Source organism: Camarhynchus parvulus, chromosome 5 (assembly GCF_901933205.1).
Source record: "Camarhynchus parvulus chromosome 5, STF_HiC, whole genome shotgun sequence".
NCBI lineage: Eukaryota > Metazoa > Chordata > Aves > Passeriformes > Thraupidae > Camarhynchus > Camarhynchus parvulus.
Genome location: NC_044575.1, coordinates 13,125,932 through 13,148,729, shown reverse-complemented (window position 1 = coordinate 13,148,729; position 22,798 = coordinate 13,125,932). Strand labels below are relative to the sequence as shown.

At 38.3% G+C, this 22,798-nt stretch overlaps 1 protein-coding gene across 1 annotated transcript in view; it reads right to left on the bottom strand.

The window, feature by feature from the left end:
- OTOG (otogelin) overlaps positions 1-22,798 on the bottom strand; it is a 92,620-nt gene that overhangs the window by 23,476 nt on the left and 46,346 nt on the right. The window contains exons 25-36 of the mRNA XM_030950341.1: positions 22,620-22,758; positions 22,249-22,383; positions 21,043-21,189; positions 20,314-20,433; positions 19,512-19,628; positions 18,524-18,680; positions 17,495-17,521; positions 14,617-14,784; positions 12,318-12,596; positions 5,021-5,138; positions 4,264-4,343; positions 144-3,862 (exon numbers count right to left, since the gene is read on the bottom strand). Coding sequence (XP_030806201.1) covers positions 144-3,862; positions 4,264-4,343; positions 5,021-5,138; positions 12,318-12,596; positions 14,617-14,784; positions 17,495-17,521; positions 18,524-18,680; positions 19,512-19,628; positions 20,314-20,433; positions 21,043-21,189; positions 22,249-22,383; positions 22,620-22,758 — 5,206 coding nt within the window. The remainder of the gene's footprint in view (positions 1-143; positions 3,863-4,263; positions 4,344-5,020; positions 5,139-12,317; positions 12,597-14,616; positions 14,785-17,494; positions 17,522-18,523; positions 18,681-19,511; positions 19,629-20,313; positions 20,434-21,042; positions 21,190-22,248; positions 22,384-22,619; positions 22,759-22,798) is intronic.

Genomic DNA, 22,798 nt, shown 5'->3' with positions numbered 1-22,798 from the left:
GGATAACAATCAGTCTCCCTTGTTTGATACAGATACTTTAAATCCTAAAGATCAAGGCATGGCTCACAATTTTATATTTTAATCAGTGTGTAGAACTAAGACATGTTCCAAAAGCAGGCAGATGATTATTTATATCTACTCACTGTACAAGTTTGAAGAGTTGCTGTTTCTTGAGGCAACATAAAAGGTGATGTTGCAGCTCCTGCCATGGCTTCAGCTATTGTCAGTCCATCAGAAAACGTTGTAGTCAAGCCATGAAGTGGTTTGGTGGATGAAGTAAATGAGGAAACTGATGAAGCTGCTGTGTCATTTGGATGTTCAGGTATCATTAGCAGTGAACTCACAGATGGTGTCTGCATCTCAGATGTTACTTGAAATTTTGAAGTTTGAGTAGTACTGACTAATGATGGAGCTATAGAAGAAAACACTTTTGATTCAGCAGGTGAATGTACAGTGGACAGAACTGAAGTTGTGTTTGTGAAATGCAGAGGGTAAAATGTCTGAGGTGTAACAGTAGCACCCTGAGTAAGGACAGACTGGAATCCTGTTGTTAATTCTGACTCTTCAGACTTCACTGTGTCGAGGGGCAAGGCTCCTTTTGCTTCTGAAGTAACAGAAGGAGAGCTGGAGATGGGCTCTGTGACTGCTGCTGCTGTGTCTGAGGCTGCTGATGCAGTACTGAGGCTTTGCACAGCACTGCTTATCACCGGAGAGGCTGAAGCTGAGGAATGGGCCTCAGTGGACAAGGCTGTCCTTGGTAGGGTCATGGAACTGGAGGTGGTGGCTGAAGGTGTGACCTGCTTAGGCAACACCACAGCTTCCTCTGTACCACTTTCCCTTGATGTGGAGCGCAAGGCAACAGGAACTTCTGTTGTTCCTGGTGACAAAACCATTGAAGAGGTTGCTTCAGAATCCAAGGAAGGTGATGCTTCAAGTGTTTGTCTTGAATCGAGGGATTTAGTAAATGTGGCTTCATGTGTGAATTTTAGATCTGTAGCTGTCTTTTGCGTGGAAAATGAAGGAATTGGTTCTTTTTTAATTGCTGTTGAAGAAGGGGAAGTGGCAAGCAGTTCTGGTGAGAAAGGGGGAAATTTGGTGTCAAAAATCAAGTCAGCTGTTGTTCTATCTGGGACTGTAGGCTGCAAAACAGAAGTTCTTGATACAAGTGGCTGTGTGACTACATCAGTTAAATGCAAATATTTTTGAGTTGGTAAAATAACTTTGGTAGGACCTACTGAGGTAGGTAACACACTTGAATGAGTGCCTTCAGGCAGCAGGGTCTTTAAGGAAGTCAGTTCTACTGTAGCTTCAGTTGTGCTAAAGAGAGGTTGTGGCTGACCAGGGGATTTTGTTAGAGATTCTGCAGGATACTGGTGAACTCGGCTTGTCAATGAAGGTTCAGATGTCTGATGGCCAAGTTCTATAACCTTCTGAGTAGCATAAGGTGGTATAACAGTGGTCCTTGTGGTCTGTAGCACAGCTCCTGAAGATGTCTGCAAGGAGAAGGGGCCTGCTGAAGATGGAGGCAGGGATGGCTGAGCTGCAGCTGCTGGAATTTTCACTGCTTCTGTCACACTTTGGACTGCAGGTTTTAATGCTGTAGAAACCATTTTAGTTTCTACTAAATATTTTGGTGTGGTTGTTACTTCTGGTAGCAGTTGTGTTAAAGGTGAAGAAACTAATTTATCTCCTAGATACTGAGAGGTGGAGAAAGTGTGAAATGGCTTTGTTACTGGAAGTGTGACAGAAGGGGACAGAGAGGATTTTTCTTTGCCCGTCATTATTTTTTTGGTTGTTATGAGCCGACTGCTGATTTCAGAGGTTGGGGAGAATGTGGCATCAGTGATATTCACTAGTGATTTTTCATCTGGTACTGTTGTTATTGAACTTGCTTGTTCTGATATAGAAGATAAAATAGATAAAGTTGGGACTGGAGAGGTCTTTTCTGTTAACACAGATTTTTGTGAAGTTGTTCTAGGATATAAAGAGGTTCTTTCATAGGATGTACTCATGGGGCTTAAAGTTGTCAGCAACGCTTCTTTTCCATCTGAGGGTAGTGAAGGAAGAGAAATGTTTAAAGAAATTAGAGAACCTGATGGTGGAAAAGACAAAGCAGATGGCTTTCCAGTAGAGATGGTAGTAATACTTTCTACTTGTGATGTACCAGGCAGTGTTGTCAATAATGTGGTTTCAGTCCCAGTAAGGAGAGCAAGTCGAGATCCAGTGATGGATGTTCTCTGAGGTGATTCTCTTTCTGTAGCTACAAAAGGAGCTGTGGTGGTTTCCTTGGTTTTCATTGCTGATGTTGTAACACTACCTGAATATGCTGGACTGCTTGTCTTCACTGTACTTGAAACCAGAGCTGACTTGTATTCAGTAGATATTTTTCCAGAAACCAAAGTTGACTTTGTTGCTATTTCAAGAGGGGATGTTATCTTGGATGTTACCTTAACAGACAAAGGTGTCACACTGCTAGTCTCAGCCATGACAGGATATTTAGTGTATAATGTAGTCAGGAACTCAGTTGTATTTAGAACCTTGTATAAGGGATATCCTGTTGTTGAAACAGTTTTAAATGTTTTTTTTAATTCACCTGAAGCTGGAGAAGCAGGAATAGGAGCAGACACTGCAGGTCTCTTTGTAGAAAGAATGAAGGATTTTTCAGTACTAGAACTAGGATGTGGTGAATAGGGAGGGATATAGGAACTTGACTTATGCTCCACATGAGATGTTATTTTTGGGATTTCCTTTTTAGGAGTTGCAAATGATAACAAAGTTGTTTCTGATGATCTCTCTTGGGTTTGTAGAGTCGTCACCTTTGGACCTAGAGTTGTAGTGAAAAGAACCTCTGGAGTACCAGTCAGGTGTTGAACCATTCCAAGAGGAGGTTCTGTAGTTGTCTTTCCTACTGAAACAGGTGGCATGGATGTTGGTGAAAATGTAGTCTTGTCACTCTGTTTGGTTAAAACAGCTGCTGCTCCTGTTGTTGTTGAAGACACTGGCTTTAACAAAGATGAAGTAGTGAGCATAGGAGAAAATGATGTCACTGTAACATTAGCTGCTGTGGTAAAAGACTGTTCTACGCTTATTTTTGTCCCTTCTGAAGCTCCTGTTAAGTTTACTGGGGGTGTATATGAAGGCACTTCCAGAGGTGATGTAGAAAGCTGTGGCACAGATGCAGTAGTTTTTTCTGTTATGGATTCAAATGAACTGGGTGTAAATGTTGTAAGTCCTTCTGGTTTTACGTGTGCTTCTTTCGTGGGAAGTGTTCTTGTGGCCATTTCTGATAACTCCATTATTTTAGTTTTGACTGGCATTTCTGTTGTTCTATGTATAAGTGGTGTCCCAGTAAAAACAGAAGTAGCAACTGGTTTGCTCTCCGTTTCTGTTCTTGTGGTCACTGCATGTGTAGCAGTTGCTGTCTGAGGTTCTGTAGCCCTGAGCACTTTAGTGGAGCCACTACTGATCAGCTGTATCCTTGTGGAAGTTTCTGAACTGACAGCAGAGGGAAACAAAGGAGAAATGTCAACAGAACCAGACAAGCTTACATTAGATTTTGTTGTCCCTGTTGTTGCTGTAGTGCTTTTCCCAGATGTCATTTCTGTTGACTGTGAAGAAATAGTTGGCAATAACGTTACAGCTGGAAGCGTTTTGTTGGATGTAATAGCCAAAACTTCCAATTTCTCTGTAGTTGCTGTGAGTTGCAATTTTGTAGCAAGTGTTGTTTCCGTGTCCTTTGCTTCAGGCGCAAGAAATGAAGTTACCTCCTCACTGATCACTGCCAAACTTGCACTTGCAGTTGGAACTGCTGGGGTTTGAATGCTAAGAAGCAAAGGTGGGCTGTCATCTGCAGGTTCAATGCCTGAAATCAGACACAAGAGAGCAGCCTGAAATTGGTGAATAATTATAGTGATGGAGCCAGCAGAGTTCTAGGTTAAATAACATAACTAATCTTTTCAATAGACTTAAAACTTCTAAAACTCATAGACAAATTTAAAAATAAATTCATTAAATCATTTGCTTGACATCTAATGTTACTGAAATATTTTATGAAGAAAGAACAACTTTCTTAAAATTTGTCTCATATTTTTGAGGAACTAAATTATTTTAACTAATATGTATGTTTAGTGAGCTGAAGGTTCACATAACTAATGTCACAGTTACACAAATGTAAGCAGGGATTTTTGAAATTATGATGAAAAAACTAATTAATTATTAAGCTAAGTTAATATATTGTATATATATATAAGTTTTCAGACATACAGTCTTCAAAATACACGCATCTTTGAGTGATTTCATCCAGCAACATGTTGAAAGGACAGGCAGGGATGCATCCTTCCACTCTAAAAAAAAACAATTAGTATTAGCTAGTCAAATAGTATATTCTGCATGAAGCATTCAATTTCAGGAAAAGAATCTATATATGAAGTATGTTTAAGCAGACAGCCTGGTACACCTCAGTGTACTCCTTCAAAATGTCATTGCCGTGGCTTCCACTCCCACTCACGTCTAAGGGAAAGCGTGAACTCTGTGACACTCAGCTTTTGAAATGAACAGTCACAGGTTCAAGAGTGAATATTACTGCTATAAGAAATACCCAATATTTTTATATGTCAAAGTCTGAATATCAGTTTTACCAGAATTAGCACAAATTTCACTTCACAGGAAAAAGCAAGGCCAGATATAGCTGTTGCAATGACATAATGGAAAATCAAGGGCACAACTGTTTGAAACAAAGTTGTGATAACCTCTCTTCATTAATGTTCTGTAATACTCCCAAAATGAAAGTTACAAATATAGCAGTCATTCCAGAACTTGACAGTACACTAAAGGCTGAAATGTCATGTTTATGTGGCTACAGCAGCAGGTTTTATTCCATTTCTTTCCTCTTTCACTTATCTCCTTATTCAAGAATACAGTCCTAATATGTTAAGTGTACATTTGGGCTCTCGTATTCCTATTACTTGCTTAAGTGTCTTGTCTAAATTACACACTTTTCTATAAAAATACAGACACTTACTTTGGTACTGTCTGACAGTTTTTTCCCAAAGGGTCCCTGCATGTCTTGAAGCAAGGGCTTGTGCAGGCATCATAACGCCATTCACACGTAGAACGGGACAGAAGCTTAAATTTGACATCTGAAAAACACCAAAGATCTGTTATTCTTGTATTTCTTTCAGCACTCACAGACACACGACTAAGAGGCATGCCTTACATTCACTGTAGCATCTACACACAGAGTGTTTATTGAACGACTTTCAAGTCACACTACAGAAACACAAATTCAAATGCACTCCAGCCCTCCCCCACCTCCACACAGAACAGTTCCCTGCACAATGCTGGATCAGCCCAGTGGCTCTGCCAACACCTGCAAGATTTACATGCTGTATCTGGATTTCAGTCCCTGCACTATGACAGCCCACCCCAGCTCTTCTAGCAGCAGCCAGGGCAGGGCAGTGACATTTCCTGTACAATCATGCCTGCAGAAGACAACCATCATCATATAAGCATCCCCTCTAAACTCGTAAATGTGAGCTCAGAGCAATGTTGTTCAGAGCCTACACAGAGTAACTGCTCTTAAACAATGCTTACATTAAACACCAGAAAGCAAATGCTAATTACTTAGAAAGAATTTCCATTTTTGTGTTTTTGAAGTATTTTTTAAGTTTTCCTGATCTTTGCTTGACTGAGATACAAGGAGTAGCTCTTGTACATCTTCTTGAAGACAGCCAAATTTTCCATGAAGATGCTGAGAAATTTTTATTCCTGCAATTTAGAGAATCTGCACTTATAATTAATTATCTCTGTCATTATTAAGCATTAATATGTTCACTTAAAATAATAATATTCTCTTAAAGATAGAAATCAATCTCAGACAAAAGGGTGTGTATGTTGCCATCTAGTGTTACCCCTTTTACATCTCATTTTATCCAGGAATGTAATTTGTCACTCCTTTTAAAAATGCAATTCTTATGACAGTAAAATATGCATTTCATATGTTCTCAAAAGAAGTTAAGTACATGTGACTGAATTCTTCTGTGACCCCTTCCATTGACACCAACATAAGTTACATAAATCTAATGGAGGAAAGGAATTTTTGCCATACATTTTGGTGACTGATGTATAAGGTCTTGTATGCATGGACTTGTTGAGTGGTAAGGTTTAAGGACAAAAGAAAATACATAGCAGAAATACAAGGTTTAAGGAAAAAAAGAAGATATATGGCAGAAAGACAAAATATATCAGAGACGTGTTGGCACGGGCAATCACCAAAAGTAGTGATAACAGTACATAAATCCAAGATGAATCTAGGAAATCTCATTCATTAGTCTACCCTATATTAAGTAAGGAGACAAATCCATAACTTTTAACTCTGGCCACAGAACTCACCGTTAACCACAAAGTTTCAAACACAATAGAAGTACAAGTTTGCAGAAGACGCACTGTAACCTGATGAAGAACTACAATTTAGCAGAATGGTGGCCATGAATTAACACTGGGATAAACATACCATCTCCCGTTCTCCAAATGAACCTTGACTTTTATGAAATGATAGCCACATTTTCCTCAAGATTTCCTACAGACTAAGCTCACAAGAGTTTGGTGGTGTTGCATGCCTTGGTAGGATTTAGGGTGAATCTCCACATAAATGCACACCATTTGTTGAGGGTTTCATAAATGCTGCTTTCAGTCAAGAATGAAGTCATGCTTGTTCACAAATTTTGTCTCGACTTCTACAAAAACAACTATGGACAACAGAAGAATTTGTGAACTTGGTAATTAAAAATTTCTTTCAAAGAGCTGTAGAACCAATGGACATTTCATATTCCAGTCAAGGAATTTTAGAGAATGGAGTAGGCCAGTCCAAGCTGTACCAGTGTTTTTTAGTGTGCAAACTACATTAAAGAGCATGCCAAATAACCACAGGAAGAGTTGAGCATTTGTATGAATTGTTTTCCTTTTTCTCAGAAAGTTCTCAGGATGTCTCTGTAAACCTGTAAGGTGTGATATCTCTGCTTTTTTATGTATTGTGGGAAAATTCTTTAGCGTATTAAGAAAACATCAGTTCAATAATTCATCATATTTAGAGTTTTCACTATTGTCAACCTAACTTCTGGAATGCCTGAGCATCCCCAGGATCAAGCCACTGTAAAACAAAACAAAAAACAGCACAAACACACCTGCTCAGCACTGGTGCAGCCTCACCTCAAGCTCTGTGTGCAGTTTTGGTCACCACAACATAAAAAAAAAGGACATTCAGCTGTTAGTGAGTGCCCAAAGGAGCAATGAAGATGGTGAAGGGCCTTGAGGAGAAGCCACATGAGGAGTGGCTGAGGTCACTTGGTCTGTTCAGCCACCTCCACCACATGCTTTCCATTTTTTTAATACTTAAATTCCCCTTCCAGCAACCAGTAACACGAGCTCATTGCAGCCTGAGCACCAGCAGAGCTCCCTCATCACAGAACAATCATTTGCAGTTTACAGACAATGAATCAAGCTTCTCGTACCAGGCATGTGCTCCTCAAAAGGATTTGTCACGGCATCTGGAGATAGCCATGTGTCTCCTTGTCAAGCCTACCAGCATTTGTCTCCTGCTGACAGGGTGACACAGCAAATCCTTCCCAAAGTGGTGACGGATGTCCTGGGTGACAGTGGCTCCCGCTGGGTGATGTGCCAGCTGAGCCCACAGTTCTCTTACCCAACAGAAGCTGGGCACATCAACATGCCACAGGACAGCAGGAACCCCTTGTGGGAGCACAGGTATGAACATGGCCAAAGATAATACATTAAAAGATATTTCCCAACTCCTCTGCTTTCACACCTTCTTGAACATCAGAGAAGCATTTTCTTCCCTGTAATTAATTATTTTCTTCTTCATGGCTTTCAAAAATAAAACTGGGATAACAACAGAAGTTGCTACCATTTAATGAAGATTTTTGCTATTTTGTCACTGACAGACCACAAGGTTCTGCTGAGCCATAACTATCTTTCTTAGTACCTTGGCCACTTCTTTTTGTGAGTTGACAATTCTTACTGTTCACAAGCACCTGACCTTAATTTTCTATGCTGACTTTCATGTCACAGTGACAAAATTTGCCATTATTAGAACCTCTGGAATATGAACAATTACAAGTTATGCTCAAAAAATGTCTATTTACTTAAAAACAAACCCTAAAATTTGAAATGTTCCAGTGTTCATAAAAGGTTGTATTTAAAATAAACATCTAAAAAAGAATTTTAAAAATAAAGTATTTAGATTTTCATTCTTACCTGATGCTTTTTTCTTTTTTTTTTTTTGCTACTTTAACACAAAATTTTTAAAAAATTGAGTAGGCACAAAAATTGCTTCAGAATTAGTTCTATTTATAATGGAGGCAAAACTCTGCTTGGTAACTTAGATTGCCTGTCTCCTCAGTTACAAGTTTAGAAACATGAAATCCTATCTACCCACTTAACACACACAAACGAGTAACAAACCCTGCTCCTGACTTCTAAGTTTCTGCAATGAGAAATGTAAGCAAATATCACTGGAAAAACTAAACTTTGTGCCCAGCCAAAACATCCAAAACTGGAAGCAGAGTGCAATTACCTAACTCTTGTCTACGTACAGTTTAGTTGGCTATTACAATGTTAACGCAACTCTTTAATCTCCTCCTATTTATTCAGCCAAAAATGGAAGGTCAAATGTTTGTGTTTGCAGCACAAAACAGAAAGATGTTATTGTACAGAACGCTCAGTCTGATTGCAGGAGCTAGCCGGCAGATGTGTTCAGTGGCACACATGGGATTTGCAGGTACAGCAGCAGTTGCTCAGCATTTTCCAGCCCCAGGGCCCACATCATGAACTTCTGGGCCAACAAAGCACACAAGCTCAAATTAAACTCAACGGCAACTCATTATGAGTGAATCAGGACACTCCAGAAAATTAATTCTACTGATGCAAGTGGATTAGAGTACATTGATGTTAAAGTAGTCGGTAGTATCATGTGTAAAACCGACTAAAGGTAAAAAGATGGTTTTGTAAAAAACTTTTTCATTGAAGTTAATTTAATTTTCAGTTTTACACCATGTTTCTGAATGTGACTGAGTTAATTAAACTACCAAGGTTAAAAGTGCTCTGTATCAAACTTAAACACTGAAAAATGCCTCTGTGCAGCGGGCCTATACTTAGTGCATCTTGATGTTTTAATTTTAGCTGAAAATTCTCTCTAAAGCAGGCCTTATATTTACAGCAAGTTAGCTATTACAGCACATAACTAGCATTATTAAATACTTTACTGCAGAATGTATATGGGGCAAGTCGCATTTTCATAAGAGACATAAAAATAATTCATAGTGATCCTAAATGGGTGACAATTATATGAATGATAAAAGGCGACTAATTTGAGTATATTATTTTTAAAAAGGGTAAGAAAACAGCAGCTATATCCACTAAAAGGTCATTAATTCTCTACATACACTGATTTCCCAGCAATCTCAAATGGGAATTGATGGCTCCTTCATGACACCTTTGTGTTTGTCCATCTGTTAAGAGTAAGGGTATTCTTTCTTTTGACTGAATGCATACCAATTCATTTGCCAGCAAAAAAATTCCTGAATAGAGTGCAAAAACATATTTTCTCATGAATAGGTACAGACTACATATCAAAATTCAGTTTTCTACTCAATTTCCTCAAAAGTTTGTGGGAAGAGGATAGCAGAAAAAGTGAAGTACAATGAAAGTAACCCAATTTTAAAGCTGAAGTGACTTCTCATGGCAAACACTTCCCAGCCTTGGTGTGTCCCAGTGTGACAATATTTATTGCGATGAAACTGGAAAAAGTGACTCGTCAGCTGACTTTAAACAGACATGTGTCTACTGCTGCGGTGATCAGGTCACTTCAAATTCTTCCTTTTGCATGTGCGTCACAGAGCACGAAGAAGTCTCATGAGGAGCTTTCTGGCCAAGGGGATTTACTGGGCCTATTATTCTGCTCCTGATATTTATCCTCTGATTCCGCAGGAATAGCTGCTCCCAGTTCAAGAGTTTCTGATCTAATATGCAAAGCATTTACAATAGTCAGCAGGAAACCCAATACGCTTTTGCCTGCGCACTCTGGAGCTGGTGTAACTTTTCCATTAACTTAAACAAATGCTGCTGTATTTTTAGACCATGTAATTACCCTACATCAGCAGGCTGGCCCTTGTGAGAGTACACTGGAGAAAGATTGGAGCCCTATGCTCCTCTGCTTATAAAACTCTGAAACCCAAGCCCTCGGATGTGGTGATTAATGAAATACCTCTTGATCATTTGATCTGATCCCACTTGCTGAGGTAAATTGTTTTAGTTTTCCATTGGCATAAATAGGATTTTTCGGTATAATGACTGGAGGGTAAGGACTTCACACATGAAAAGACATACCATTCTGTGTTAATGGACGACCACTGAGAATTGGAACATGCTTTAACCTTCTTCATTCCTCCATCAAAGATAAAAGACCAAGGAGATATTTTTGTTATGTCCCAAAAAAGTGCCTTGCTTGAAATGCTGTACGAACATCCTGGTAATAGCATTAGCCCTCTAATTCTGCCGCTCAAAAACCTCAACAGCTCTGTGATTACAAGCACTTGTCAAGAGGCAACAGGCATTTGGCAATGACAAAATCTGTCATTTTTCTGAAGTTGGAGTGTGCCAGTCAACAGCTGCATTAGGCTGTCAGAGTAATGTACTGCAAAACATGGGCAGATTCACAATGACACCATTAACACTTTAATTCAGTGTTTTGATAACAAGAAGCTCCATGAGGCATACAGTTGGCCTCTTCTGTCACAGAAACCAGAGGTTGCTTCAGGTTTGTCTGTGCCACAATTCAACATGGTCACTGTTAAACATGGCCAGGCCATGCTTAATTTCATACAGTGTTTCATTTTCTTTCTTTGCTTGTAAAATACACTTCAGTTTCAGAGAACAAACAACTGATTTTAAACCACAGTATTGCCAGGAACACTTATTAAAATATTTCTGCTAAATAAATAAATAACTAGTTAATGCATTTAGAACTACAGTACAATAAGATTTTTAGAACGTAATCACTTGCAGTGATTTTGGAATTACATATACTACACTTAGTTTCAGCAAGTAATTGTTGTCACTGAATTTCAAAAACAAGTATGTTTGAGGTACCTAATGTGTTAAGGCAAGTAAAAGCTAAAGCAAAGAATAGTTACACGAATAATCTGTTTTGCTTTATTTTATAACCAATATAACTTGCATGTTTTTCCTGACCTCCAAAGCAACGTTCATTTCAGCACATGGTTCCACTTGTTTAAGAATACATAAAAACTGCAATTCTTATTATTTCTTTCCCTTACTGATCTTAAAAAACAAACAAACAAACAAAAAAACCCCAAAAAATAGAAATAGCTTGAATTACGTGATTTTTTTGTGTGGTTTTGTCATCAGCTCTTGTAGGAGCAACATCTGAGCCAGCTCCTAAGAAATGATCCTCAAAGTGAATATCTTCTTCATTTCTGATCCTAATGTCTCAGTGGAATGTAACTATTATGGGAATGGGAATCTCACAGGTAGGTAGAAACACCCTCACAGCAGTCTGTTTTGTATTCAAAAGCTGTATCTCTTCAAGAGACATTAGGGAAATGAACATCTGTATCCCCAGGAAGGGATGAATACGCCCAGCTAGATGATGACTGAAACACTAGTGGTTAACATCCCAACAGACACGGCATCTCTTAGTGTGTAGTGGATAAAAACCAAGGTATTTTTCAGGAGAAAAGGAGGTTTGGAATGTGTAGCCTACAGGCCATATCCTTAGCACTGGATGGCATTACCCTTGAGGAGGCCACAGGGTTAGCAATGAGAATTCACTGTACAGAAATCTCTCTCTTGGCAGCAGGCAAAGGAGAGCAAATGTTGTCTACACACTTTAAATTTTAGAGATCTGTTCTTTTCTATTTCCTTTGTGAATCCATTTTTTATGAGTATGAATGTTCTACTCCTGAAGAATTTTCTTACCACCTCTACAGCAACTATTGTCCAGAAACTGTGCACTAGGATATGTATTTCCAAACCCGTTTGGCAAACGTGTGTTAAGTTATTTAATGGCTTTTCACAAGAAAACACAATCTCATTAATCTCATCATCACTACAACGCTCAGGGAAAAATATTTTGAGCCCGGATGTCCCAGAGTTCCCACAGTTCCCAGTAATGTAGGGGAGAGGTAAGCAATCTCATCACCTCTGAAAATAACACCACCATTTAGCCTGGATTTGCACAGGGAGAAAACTGCTGTTCGTAACATTGAAGTGTAATTACCTACCCACAAGTTTAAAAAGGGTTGACAGTCTGAACTCCTCTGAATGATGGTACTTCAAAAGCCCAACTGAAGAGGCTGAAATGTGGATGAAGAATCCTGGTTTTGCAAATGACTCAAAGGAACTGTATCCCGACAGCCACGTGTTCTTGTGAATGACAAACGTAGATCTGTTGTGAAAATCTTCTGATTTTTTCCATTTAGAAACAGCAAGAGTATTATTGGAGACCAGCTGAAGAAAATAATTCGGTCTCTCAGCTGTTTCAAATGAAATCAAGCTGGAATCTGAAAAAACAAAACAGAAGAGAGCACACAGAACTTATTTATTTGCTGATAAATGCATAATAAACGAAGTTCATTCTGATGTACCACTACTGACTCTAGTAGCACGAGGAATGAAAATTGGCTTTGAGCTTACCAACGAAAGCAGCCTGAATCTTATAAGAAAATACACTACGTATGGATTGCAGAGTGCTAGATTGTGATGCTTATTAAGTTTTCTAAATACTCTACAGATTCCAACGGGAATACAAAGAGATTGAGACATTTGCCCACACCAGGATAAAGGAACATAGCCCTGCAGTCAAGCAGAACTTAATTTACAGTCTTTACTAAGCCATTTGTTTAATAAAAACTTTAGCTCCATCTAACTAGGTTTAAAAGTAACATTTGCCATCAGGAATTGATAGCTTAAAAGCTCAGCCTTTCATTAAAAATAAATTAGAGAACTGTATTTTGCATTCAGCTCTCTAGCTCTCCCTTTAAGAACAGTACAGCAAAGTCTTTTTTCTGGCAAATATTCCCTCATGATACCTTACCCTGCAGTACTTCTGATTTCAAGCAGCCTCTGTACAGCCAATTGCAGGGCATCAGATCTTGAGCCTGTTACAGGCATCTGTTGCTCACAGAATTACTTCATTCTATTTTGCTGTAAACTCTGCTAGTCTCTTGAAAACAGCCATTAATCTACCGTAAAATCAACTAACCCACCAGGATTGGCTAGCATTTCTTAAAAAAAAAAAGCTTAGAAAACAAATGATCTCTATTAAAAGGATATATTATCACATTCTGGCGTAACACTTCTGGAAGACCACCTTGTTTTCTGAGCATAAAAGCTTCAGATGATCTGAAAAACCTAGCAGTACTAGTGAATGCCTTTTTATGAATTGTCTGTAGCAAGCAGCTCTTTGATAAGTAACAAAGGACAGTCAGTGTGATTTTTAACACCTGCTGTATAGCCAATCAGTGCATTAATGCCCCAAACTCTCCATTGTCCAGGCATGCCTGAAACTGGTAAGACATGCATTCTGCTGAGGTACCAAAGAGGCACGAATGTCTATAATGATACAGAACATTGACTGTGCAAATTCCTCATGACCAAATGATGAAATTACATGTGCTCAAACTGGACCATAAGGCACAAACTCTATTTGCCAGGTTAAATTCCAAGCAAGAGATTTTTATAGGGGAATGGAACAGTAGGACTGATCTTCCCTTTCCAAAGATAAATTGAACACAATGTACAAGTGCCTCAAAACTACGACTAATAAAAGAAATCTATCCGCAGCTATTCTGTTACATGAGCTCTTGTGTCAGTTCTACAGACAGCAGTATTAGTAATCAAGCACTTATAATTTTTTAAGTGACACAAAGCCACCTTCAGGCTACCCAAAGAGCTCATCAGGGGACTCTGGTCAGTAAAACCATTGATACCCAAGTGTTCTGTGGGCATTAAAGCTGTGTATGCAGACAACTTCAGCATTTAATGAATCTCACAAATGCTGGATACACTCTTGTAGGCTTTCTGCACATGTCTGAAGGTGTGCAACACATTTTCATCTGATGAAGAAAGGAAGTTTCCTTCAGGGGAAACTTAAGTTGGGACCCAAAGGAGACAGATTTGCAGCACTCACACTTAGAGAGCTCAGTCAGTGCCAAAGGGCATCTCTGTGTGGGTGGGCAGACAATGAGTGATGGTGGCAGAGGAAGGGAGGTGGGGAGCACTTTCCTTGCAACATTTCTCTCCCATTCTTTCCCACTTCCACCAGAGGAGAGGTAAAGGGAGCAGCACACAGATACTGGCTGCAATACCTTCTGAAGGCTGGGATGTGGGGAGGCAGCTGCTTTTCAACTGCTTACAAAGCTACCATCTAAAATCCACCAAAGAAAATTTTGGCAGATATTAAAGTGCACATTCAACTGACTGATAAAGCAAGAAAATTTTAACCCATGTTTATTCTTAAAGACAAGGGCACAGTCTGCTCGGTCTTATTTAAGAAGCTGAAGAAGGTTATTATGAGTTTACCATGTGCTTTGGGTTTATAAAGTCCTGAAGTCAGCATGAAGCTCACTACATGCCCAGGAACAATATCATCTTCTTTCACGGGGAAAACAACGCCATCCACCAATTTTGCTGCTATTACAAATCTTCCATCCAAATAGCTGACCAGTTTGTATGGGCCTTTTCCCAGAGCTGTGGAGGAAAAAAACAATTATATTTCATGTCAAGCGTCACAAATGCTTGAGCTCTAAGCATTACGGCAGAGTGAAGAAAAACACATCTCATCACTCAACAAATAGATCTAGGTGCCACACACTAAACTTGAAAGAAAACCAAAACAAACCTTTTTTAGAAAATAAATGTTCTGAAAACCATAAAAAATACCTACTTTCAATTTTCAAGATTCACAATCAGCTTCTCCTTTTTCTCCCTCTCATATGCTTTGCTTTCGTAATCATTTTATTGAAGTTAGCTGGCCCCTTGGTTATTTGATTTAGCATCCTCCAAAACTATTTATTTGTATGGTCAAACTGATTATGTACACTTCTTCCTACTTCTTAAAACCTATTTATTAATGTCCAAAGCATGAGGCATAATGCAGAGAATAAAAGTTTGTTGCCAACAAGCATCAAAAAACTCCTTGAACAGTGAAGTCTTACTTGTGAAGTAAGACAGGAAGAAATCAGCATCATAAGCAAAGAATGGTCATATTTTATCTGTAAGTTAAAAAAGCCAAAAATATGCAAATTTATTTTTAAACCTTAAAATGCCACACCTTCTCACTTAGATCAAACTTTTACAGAAAAATAATTTAGAGTTTATTTTTAAATGTTTGAAACTATTTTTGTTAAGTTCCCTGTTAAAAGTAGGCATTTTATGTCTCACCTGAGCAGTTCACCTCATTACCATTTTACCCACATGCCAGGACATGGCAAGCATATATCTGAGATAACTGCAGCTATCAGCTGGGGAGTTAACAGCAGTGACTCTTAAAATCTGTTCCCACATGTTGAAATTTTGGACTGAAATTTGCAGCTTGCCTTCATACACTGGTGCTCCAAAAGCTTAAAATTTATTAAGAGTTTTGAAATCCTAAGGATGCTGCATTACAAGAAGAGCTTTAAATTCTAATGTTATGAAAGACAGCCCGTTAGGACACAGGTCCATACCCACCTACACATGTACAAAGATATCTCTTTACCTTCAGTGAAGGGAGCTGAAAAGCCATGCTTAAATTACTACTTAAAACTGCTCTGGAAATATCCTTATATCTTTAAGTATCCCATCTCAGGCCCATCCAAAAGCTGAGAGACCACAACCACCAGCTGAGGATTTCCCTTGACCAAAGACAAAAGGCTTCTGATTCTAGTAGGACTGGAACTATTTCACTCTGGATTCATCACAAAGTGAGTATCTCTTCCTGGTCTAAGAGGACTTCTTAACCTTCCTGTCTCCAAAACTAGGTAATTCTGGGTCATCCTACTCTAAGTTACATAGACAAGAAAATATTCAGCATGGAGATGATTTTTTTTTTGTCCACTGATAGCTCTGAAACATTCTGTGTTGAATACTGATGAGCAATATGTTGAATACTGGATTAGCAAAGAGCAAAAAAATTCAAAGAAAGAAGTATACAATAACCATGTTTATTTCAAGGCTGGTCACATACTCAAATCTCCACTATTACCATTAATTTCTGTCAGTGAGAATTCAGTAACAAAGGTAATAACACACCTTAAAAGTATGTGTGACCATCTAGCTTCACTATCACCACAGATGTTAGAGGCACTGCACTTGCAGTCTACCTGCACTAACATTGTCTATTATCAAACCGTATTTCTTTTATGAAAAAATACAAATCATAAAGAAAACCTCAAACCTTCAATCACCTCTAATATTCAACTATCCTATTTAAATTAATTGAAAGTCTTAAATGGCAATTTAGATAAAATTCCCATGCATTAGTGATTTGACTCCACTCAAAACCTTTTCAGGAGTCAATGTATGAGAAAAGGCACACCTCTTGGCCATATTTTTTGGGCATGGCACAGTGCATAAGTCTGTCCTAATTTAACTTGGTCCCTTTCTGAGACCTTTCCAGGAGTGAGCTGCTGCAATATTGATCAGAAGACCAAAATACTCCATGTCATGTGGATAGACAGGCTTCTAGATGAGCTGGATAAAGAGTTACAGCATAAGCAGCAGGAGCCCTGACCCTTCCTCACACCAGGCTGCCTTGTGTGCCACAGCTGACTGCGCAGCCACAGGCAGGGCGATTTGGAAATAGCCTGAATACAGATTCCAGGGCTAACACAGCACTACAGCACCCCATGCAGCTTCAGGGTATGGTCCAGCACCCCACACTCACTGACAGCCACCCCAATGCAGCAGCAGTGCTGGTCACTCAGGAACTCCAGGCTGGGTCAGACAGACTAAAAGGAGTGTTGTTCCCCTCTGGGGACAAAAAGTTGCCATAGCTTAACAGCTACTTCCCTCTGGAGGCTGCACAGGAGCCTGTGAGTGATTTAACAACCCACTGGGCTCTGTTCAGCTTTGAGCTGTGCTGCACCTTAAGCAAGTAATGCCACTGGCACTTTTCACTTGATATTCCATTAATTACTTGATGATTTAATTGTTTAATCATCATCCATCGCTGCAAAGATAATTAGTTGGACACAAATTCTTGGGAGAGGTCCAGGAATTATGAAATTAAAAACCTTTGAAAAAGCAAAATAAAGCAGCAAAACAGAAGTTAAACTACAGTTAAACAACTTGCTAGTTAAACAACATAATGTTCACAAATGGTTTCAGTAATACAATTGTTTTTATACAAAGATTCTAAGACTTAAATTTAAAAACCCCAAGAGTCTGTTGATATTTTGTCACTTCCTTTAGAACTTACCTTTGTTGAAATATTCACAATCATAAGCTAAAAAAAGAAAAAGAAAAAAATGCAGTTACAGGCATTCAGTAGATAAACATAGACTAAGTTTTCTATTCCCCTTTACTATTAAGATGTGAGCCAAATGCTTGGCCAAATTATATCATACACAAACATTTATTTAAAAGTTATTGTCAAATATTTGCTGTACTTTAGATAAAATACTAATTTAAGCTACACAGATGTAAAGACAGCATTGCTTCCCAGCAGGAAATACTAAGTTTATACACCTACAGCTGTCTTTTTGTGACCTCTAGTGGCTACGACTGAGCTTCACATTAAAACACACCTTTTCCATCCAAAGTTAAGGGTAACCCCCTCACTCTGTGGCCAGTTTGCTGTGTGACCCTGAGCAAGCTGTACACTCTCTCTGTACAACTGCAAAGTTAGAAAAATGCTTGTTTCCTTCTATTCTTTGCATCTCCTCTTCTTTTATCCTATCTTTGGGGAAATGACAGCCTCCTGTTAGGCATTTCCACTAGATGTTCAAGAAAAGGACCTCAGATTTTTTAAGTTCTAAGAATTGTTGGAGAGGAATCCTAAGGTAATTACTCTGCCCAGCTTAAAAACTAAATTGTTTTTCTTCAGAAGACCTTTATATTTCACACTTGCTCTGGGGGCTCCAATAAGGCATGTATGTTTACTAGATCTTATTAAGTGAAGTTCTCCTGAAGATGGAAATCACTTGAGCTGTGAACTTTGCACCTTTGGTTTGAGAGATGCATGCTGTACCCTAATACAGATTTCTCCCATGACTTCTCCTTTCACATCATAGGACAAAGGGATTAAAAGTAGGAAAGTATCACTCACAAACACAGAAAAAGCACATAATCCAGCCAGACCAGAATGAAATTGGAGTGAGAGGCAACAGCGAGGCTTAGATTCAATTCATGGCCCCAGGTCAGCTGGTGTGACTGATTTTTTTTGGGTCTGGCTGCCACAAATGCAGGGCAGGGGCAGCCCTTGGCAGTGCTGGTTAAACAAACTTACGGCACACTCTGGGAGACCTCCAGTCCACAGCAACTCCATGCTGGCAGCACTGATGGGCATAAGCTGAGACACTTGTACAGAAACACTCACAGTCACCACCCTGGTTACAGCCACAAGTGTCTGTCAAGCAGTTGGAGTAAAACCAGGTGACGTCAATCTGGAAATGAAAATATCGCTTATCAAAAACACTCCTACAGGAGCTGCCAACCAACACCTCGACACAAAGCTGTGGCTCTTCCAAAAGGCAACATATCCAGCTTGGAAGAATTAAAGATTTCACACTCAATGCTTCCTGACACATGAGAAAAATTGTTCATTGGGACACTCCATAAAATCTTGTCCAGCCCTTAGCAACCCAATTAAAGCAATCACCCATTAAGAACAGGCACGTTAAGATACTGATGTGGGCTTGTGTTTTGTAGTGTTTTGTAATATTTAAGCCGTAATAAACTGTGAAAAACGTTTATGAAATAAAATTTAAAGGAAGTCAGATACACATAAAATGTAAGAAATCAAAGTAGATGGAAAACTCTTCTTTATATGCAAGTAGTTAATATTCTCTTCATATTATCAGGCAATTTCACACAAGAATTTGTCATTTTTCCTTACAGTATCTTCAAGTCTTGTCTTAAGTGACAAAATTTCAAAGAAAACTGTCAATGCTAATTTTCTTACTGAATTGTTACACATTCTACATGGATTTACACTTGAGTAAGTTTTCTAGAAATGAACTTTTCCCATCTGACATTGCCCATTCAATACATTTATTTATATATGCATGAAAAATGTGCATGCCACGTAACACATTTCATGAAAAGCAAGCAAGTGGTTATGCCTACACAAATAAAGCTTGTGATTAAAAAGAAAATATCCCAAAGTAGTTGTATTTTTGTCTTCATTAATAACAAAGAGCTTGACGTTGAAGAGTAACATTTCTCTCTGGTGCTATGTTCAATGTCACTTGTTTATATACAGGACTACAACTCACCACTGGGTGGCAAGCTTCAAATGCTTCACTTAGCAGTATCCCACATTCCTTCTTGGCAAATGGCTCTCGAAGGGGGTTCAAACTGCATGGATTTCGAACGTCAGAGCTGTCCACACACTAAACCAGGAAGCAAAATGAAGGTGAGAAAATTTTTTCAAAACCACTTTGTGTTTTGAACTTGCAAATCGTATTTTTGCGCTTTTTATTTTTTTAGGAAGATGCAAAATGTGAAACAATTGCATTATTTATGAAACTGAAGCAGGACTAAGATATAGAGTCAAAAGCTAATGCTGATGAAGAAGAGATGGAAAATGATATTATTTGAAGAAACATTCCACTGAAAGCAGGAGAAAAACACACACATACTTATGGGTCTAATCAGAGGTACCAGAGAGGCACATAGAACTTTTTTCTTTCCATTGCTATGGCTGCACAGTAAAACATTTCCCAGCTATGAAAAATCAGCTAAACTGTCAACACACTCTAAAACGAACTCAACATTCTTCCATTATACTGAAATCCCACTACTTTATTGTTCAAACGTAATCAAAAACATTTAAAATACTGTTACAGCATTTTTCTTTACTCTCTAGACACTCTGCAGCAAAAAGGTGATTCTTTTCTTTTCTTCAACAGACTATGACATCTTTAAGAACCACTGATATTGTCATTTGTATTGCTGCCTGACTGGTTCTCTCAGCAAGGAACTTCTGATTTCATTCAAGGTGAACTTTATGATATAACAGTAAAAAAAATCTACTAGCAAAATATACTAGTAAGCACATTCTCTTTTTCCATGTACCTCTACAGCTGTCCAACTGTTTCCAAACTCTTGTGCGTTTGTTAATTCAAAATTATCTGGAGTCCTCAGTTCATTTACTGTCTTCAAATCAAAATTTCCACACAATCCAGTCAATTCTCCCTGAGAAAAAATTATATATATACACATATATACACATTTATAAAATCGTATTTTCACAAGAGGAAGTACTGTCAGTCATAACCATTTTCAAAACTTGCATCTTCAGCTGCTTAATTCTAAATTTGTAATATTTTGATCCTTTTTCAGCTAAATTTCAGTCAAAAGAATGCAGCTTTTTGGTCAGAGGAATTCAGTAACAAAGCTATGGAGGATATCTTATTTTGGCAATGTCATTATTTTGCCTTTTCAGTTATGTGTCCCCAAGCCTTTAAAAAAGGAGATGACCTTTTTGTTCAGAAAAGGGAGCTGTTAGCCAGTTATGTGTTTTTTTAAGCCTCAGCAAAATAACATCTGCTTCAGTCACGTAAGGAATGAGTACTGAAGGAAAACTTCGCCTCAAAGATATTGGCCTCTGTTGTTACAACAGTTATACACAAAAGAGTAACTAAAAAAAAGATAAATGAGAATGAATATTTTCATTGACAAGGTAGCTGAATGCTTCTTTAATTTATTTCTGACAGACTATTCTATGAAGAATTATGTCTTATTTAACAAGTTTTACATAAATACCTCAAAGAAATGGCAATAAGAGTGTTGACTTGCACCTACCTGCCACTGATGGCCCATCTGCACGTGAACTGTTGTCCTCTGATCCCAAAGAATGGTAATATGTTCATCAGGAAAGTGAACAACAGTGAAAAATCCAGCTTTCCATAACTGCACTTTTTGTAGGCCATCTATGTAACTAGATAAGCTCTGTTCAAAATAAAACAAGGGCGTGAATAATGGAAATAATATCTTCATAAAACATTCACTTGACAGGAAACTAAACACCTAAATGAAATTAACAACGTGGTTCTCTGACACGTCCAAAAACAGGCAGAAGGCCACAGAGGGGAAACATGTTTAAGCAAAAGGGGCCTGGATTTTGGATGTGAACTGTATTGTATTTTTATGATTTTCCAATTTTAAAAGTTGATTTTATATCAAATTTATAAGATGGGTAATGGACTGAAAATTAGAATGTTAATGATTCATCTGGTCATGAGTAGTCTTAAGGCTCCTGATTATAGTTTTCACTTAGGTTATAAGTAATTCTGTCACAGTCACATGCTTTTTTTTTGAATATGGATAGGTAAAAAGGATGCATGAAGCAGCCTCTGGAAATAAGGAATCATCCAAATAAGTCCCTAGATCACCATCTTGTTTACAGCATTTTTCTCTTAATCCACTAACAATCAGACTGCAACTTATTTGTAGCACAGACTAAGATGCCTGGTTTAACACAATATCACAAACTTCCTTTCTATAGTCAGTCTATCAACTGCAAATAGTACTATCTATAATTACTAATATACTAAAATACTAAACATTTACAGAATAGAGTTTGCAGTTTGGCCAAAACAAAATCCAGGCTGTGGAGGATATGCTCCACAGGGGCTGTAATTTGTTAGGATTTTTAAACTGCATAGAAATATTCCTCCTATGTATTCCAGACCTAAGCTCTTAGTTCTAGTACAATTAATAGCAAAACTCCCACTGACTTCAAAATACTCGTATTTCTCCTAAGATATTAAACAGGTATTAAATCTAAACAAAAGAGCTACAATTATCTCCTCTAACATTTTTGTTAAATACAGACAAGATTTTGTTTAACGTTTCCACTGAACAATCCACATGTGATCAGCATTCACTGTAAAGATATTTACACCTCTGCTACTGAAGTGGCACAGTAAGTTTTTGGTTATGAAAGGAAGAAACACCCAGAGAAGTACATATGCTGCTTTTTGATCAGCAGTAAGAAATGAAACTTACTGGATTCCCAGTTTCATCATCAAATACTAAAAGAGATTTTCCAACGTTAATGAAAATGTTTTTTCTGCAAATGATTCCAGTACTAAAGCAGTCAATATTTTCTACAATGACAGAAAGACTGGTTGAAGAAGTCCCCTGGAGAAAAAAAAAGGTCAGTTTTTAAATATATTAATATACATATTGTTACATAGTTCAATTAGCAGAAACCTCACAGCATGTTTATGTTATGTATGATTCAAAGTCTAAACAATGCCCAAAATGAAAAAAACAGGATGTAGGACTCCATAAAATGCACACACAGCAAGCACAATGGTAGATTTTAACAAGTAGTTTTAAACCAAATTTTAGGGAGTTTTACACAGAAGTCTCACCTTAACCAGGTACACCTTACAAGTTCCAACAAAGTCAAAGGTGAGCCCATCGAAGGTGCGGTAGTGCCGGTCCCCGTACGCCGTGCACATGGACGGGCAAGGCTGGAAGGTGCACTGGAACGACCCATGCTGGCAAACGCTGAAAAATGCACCACCAATTATGGGAATATCAGCTGCAA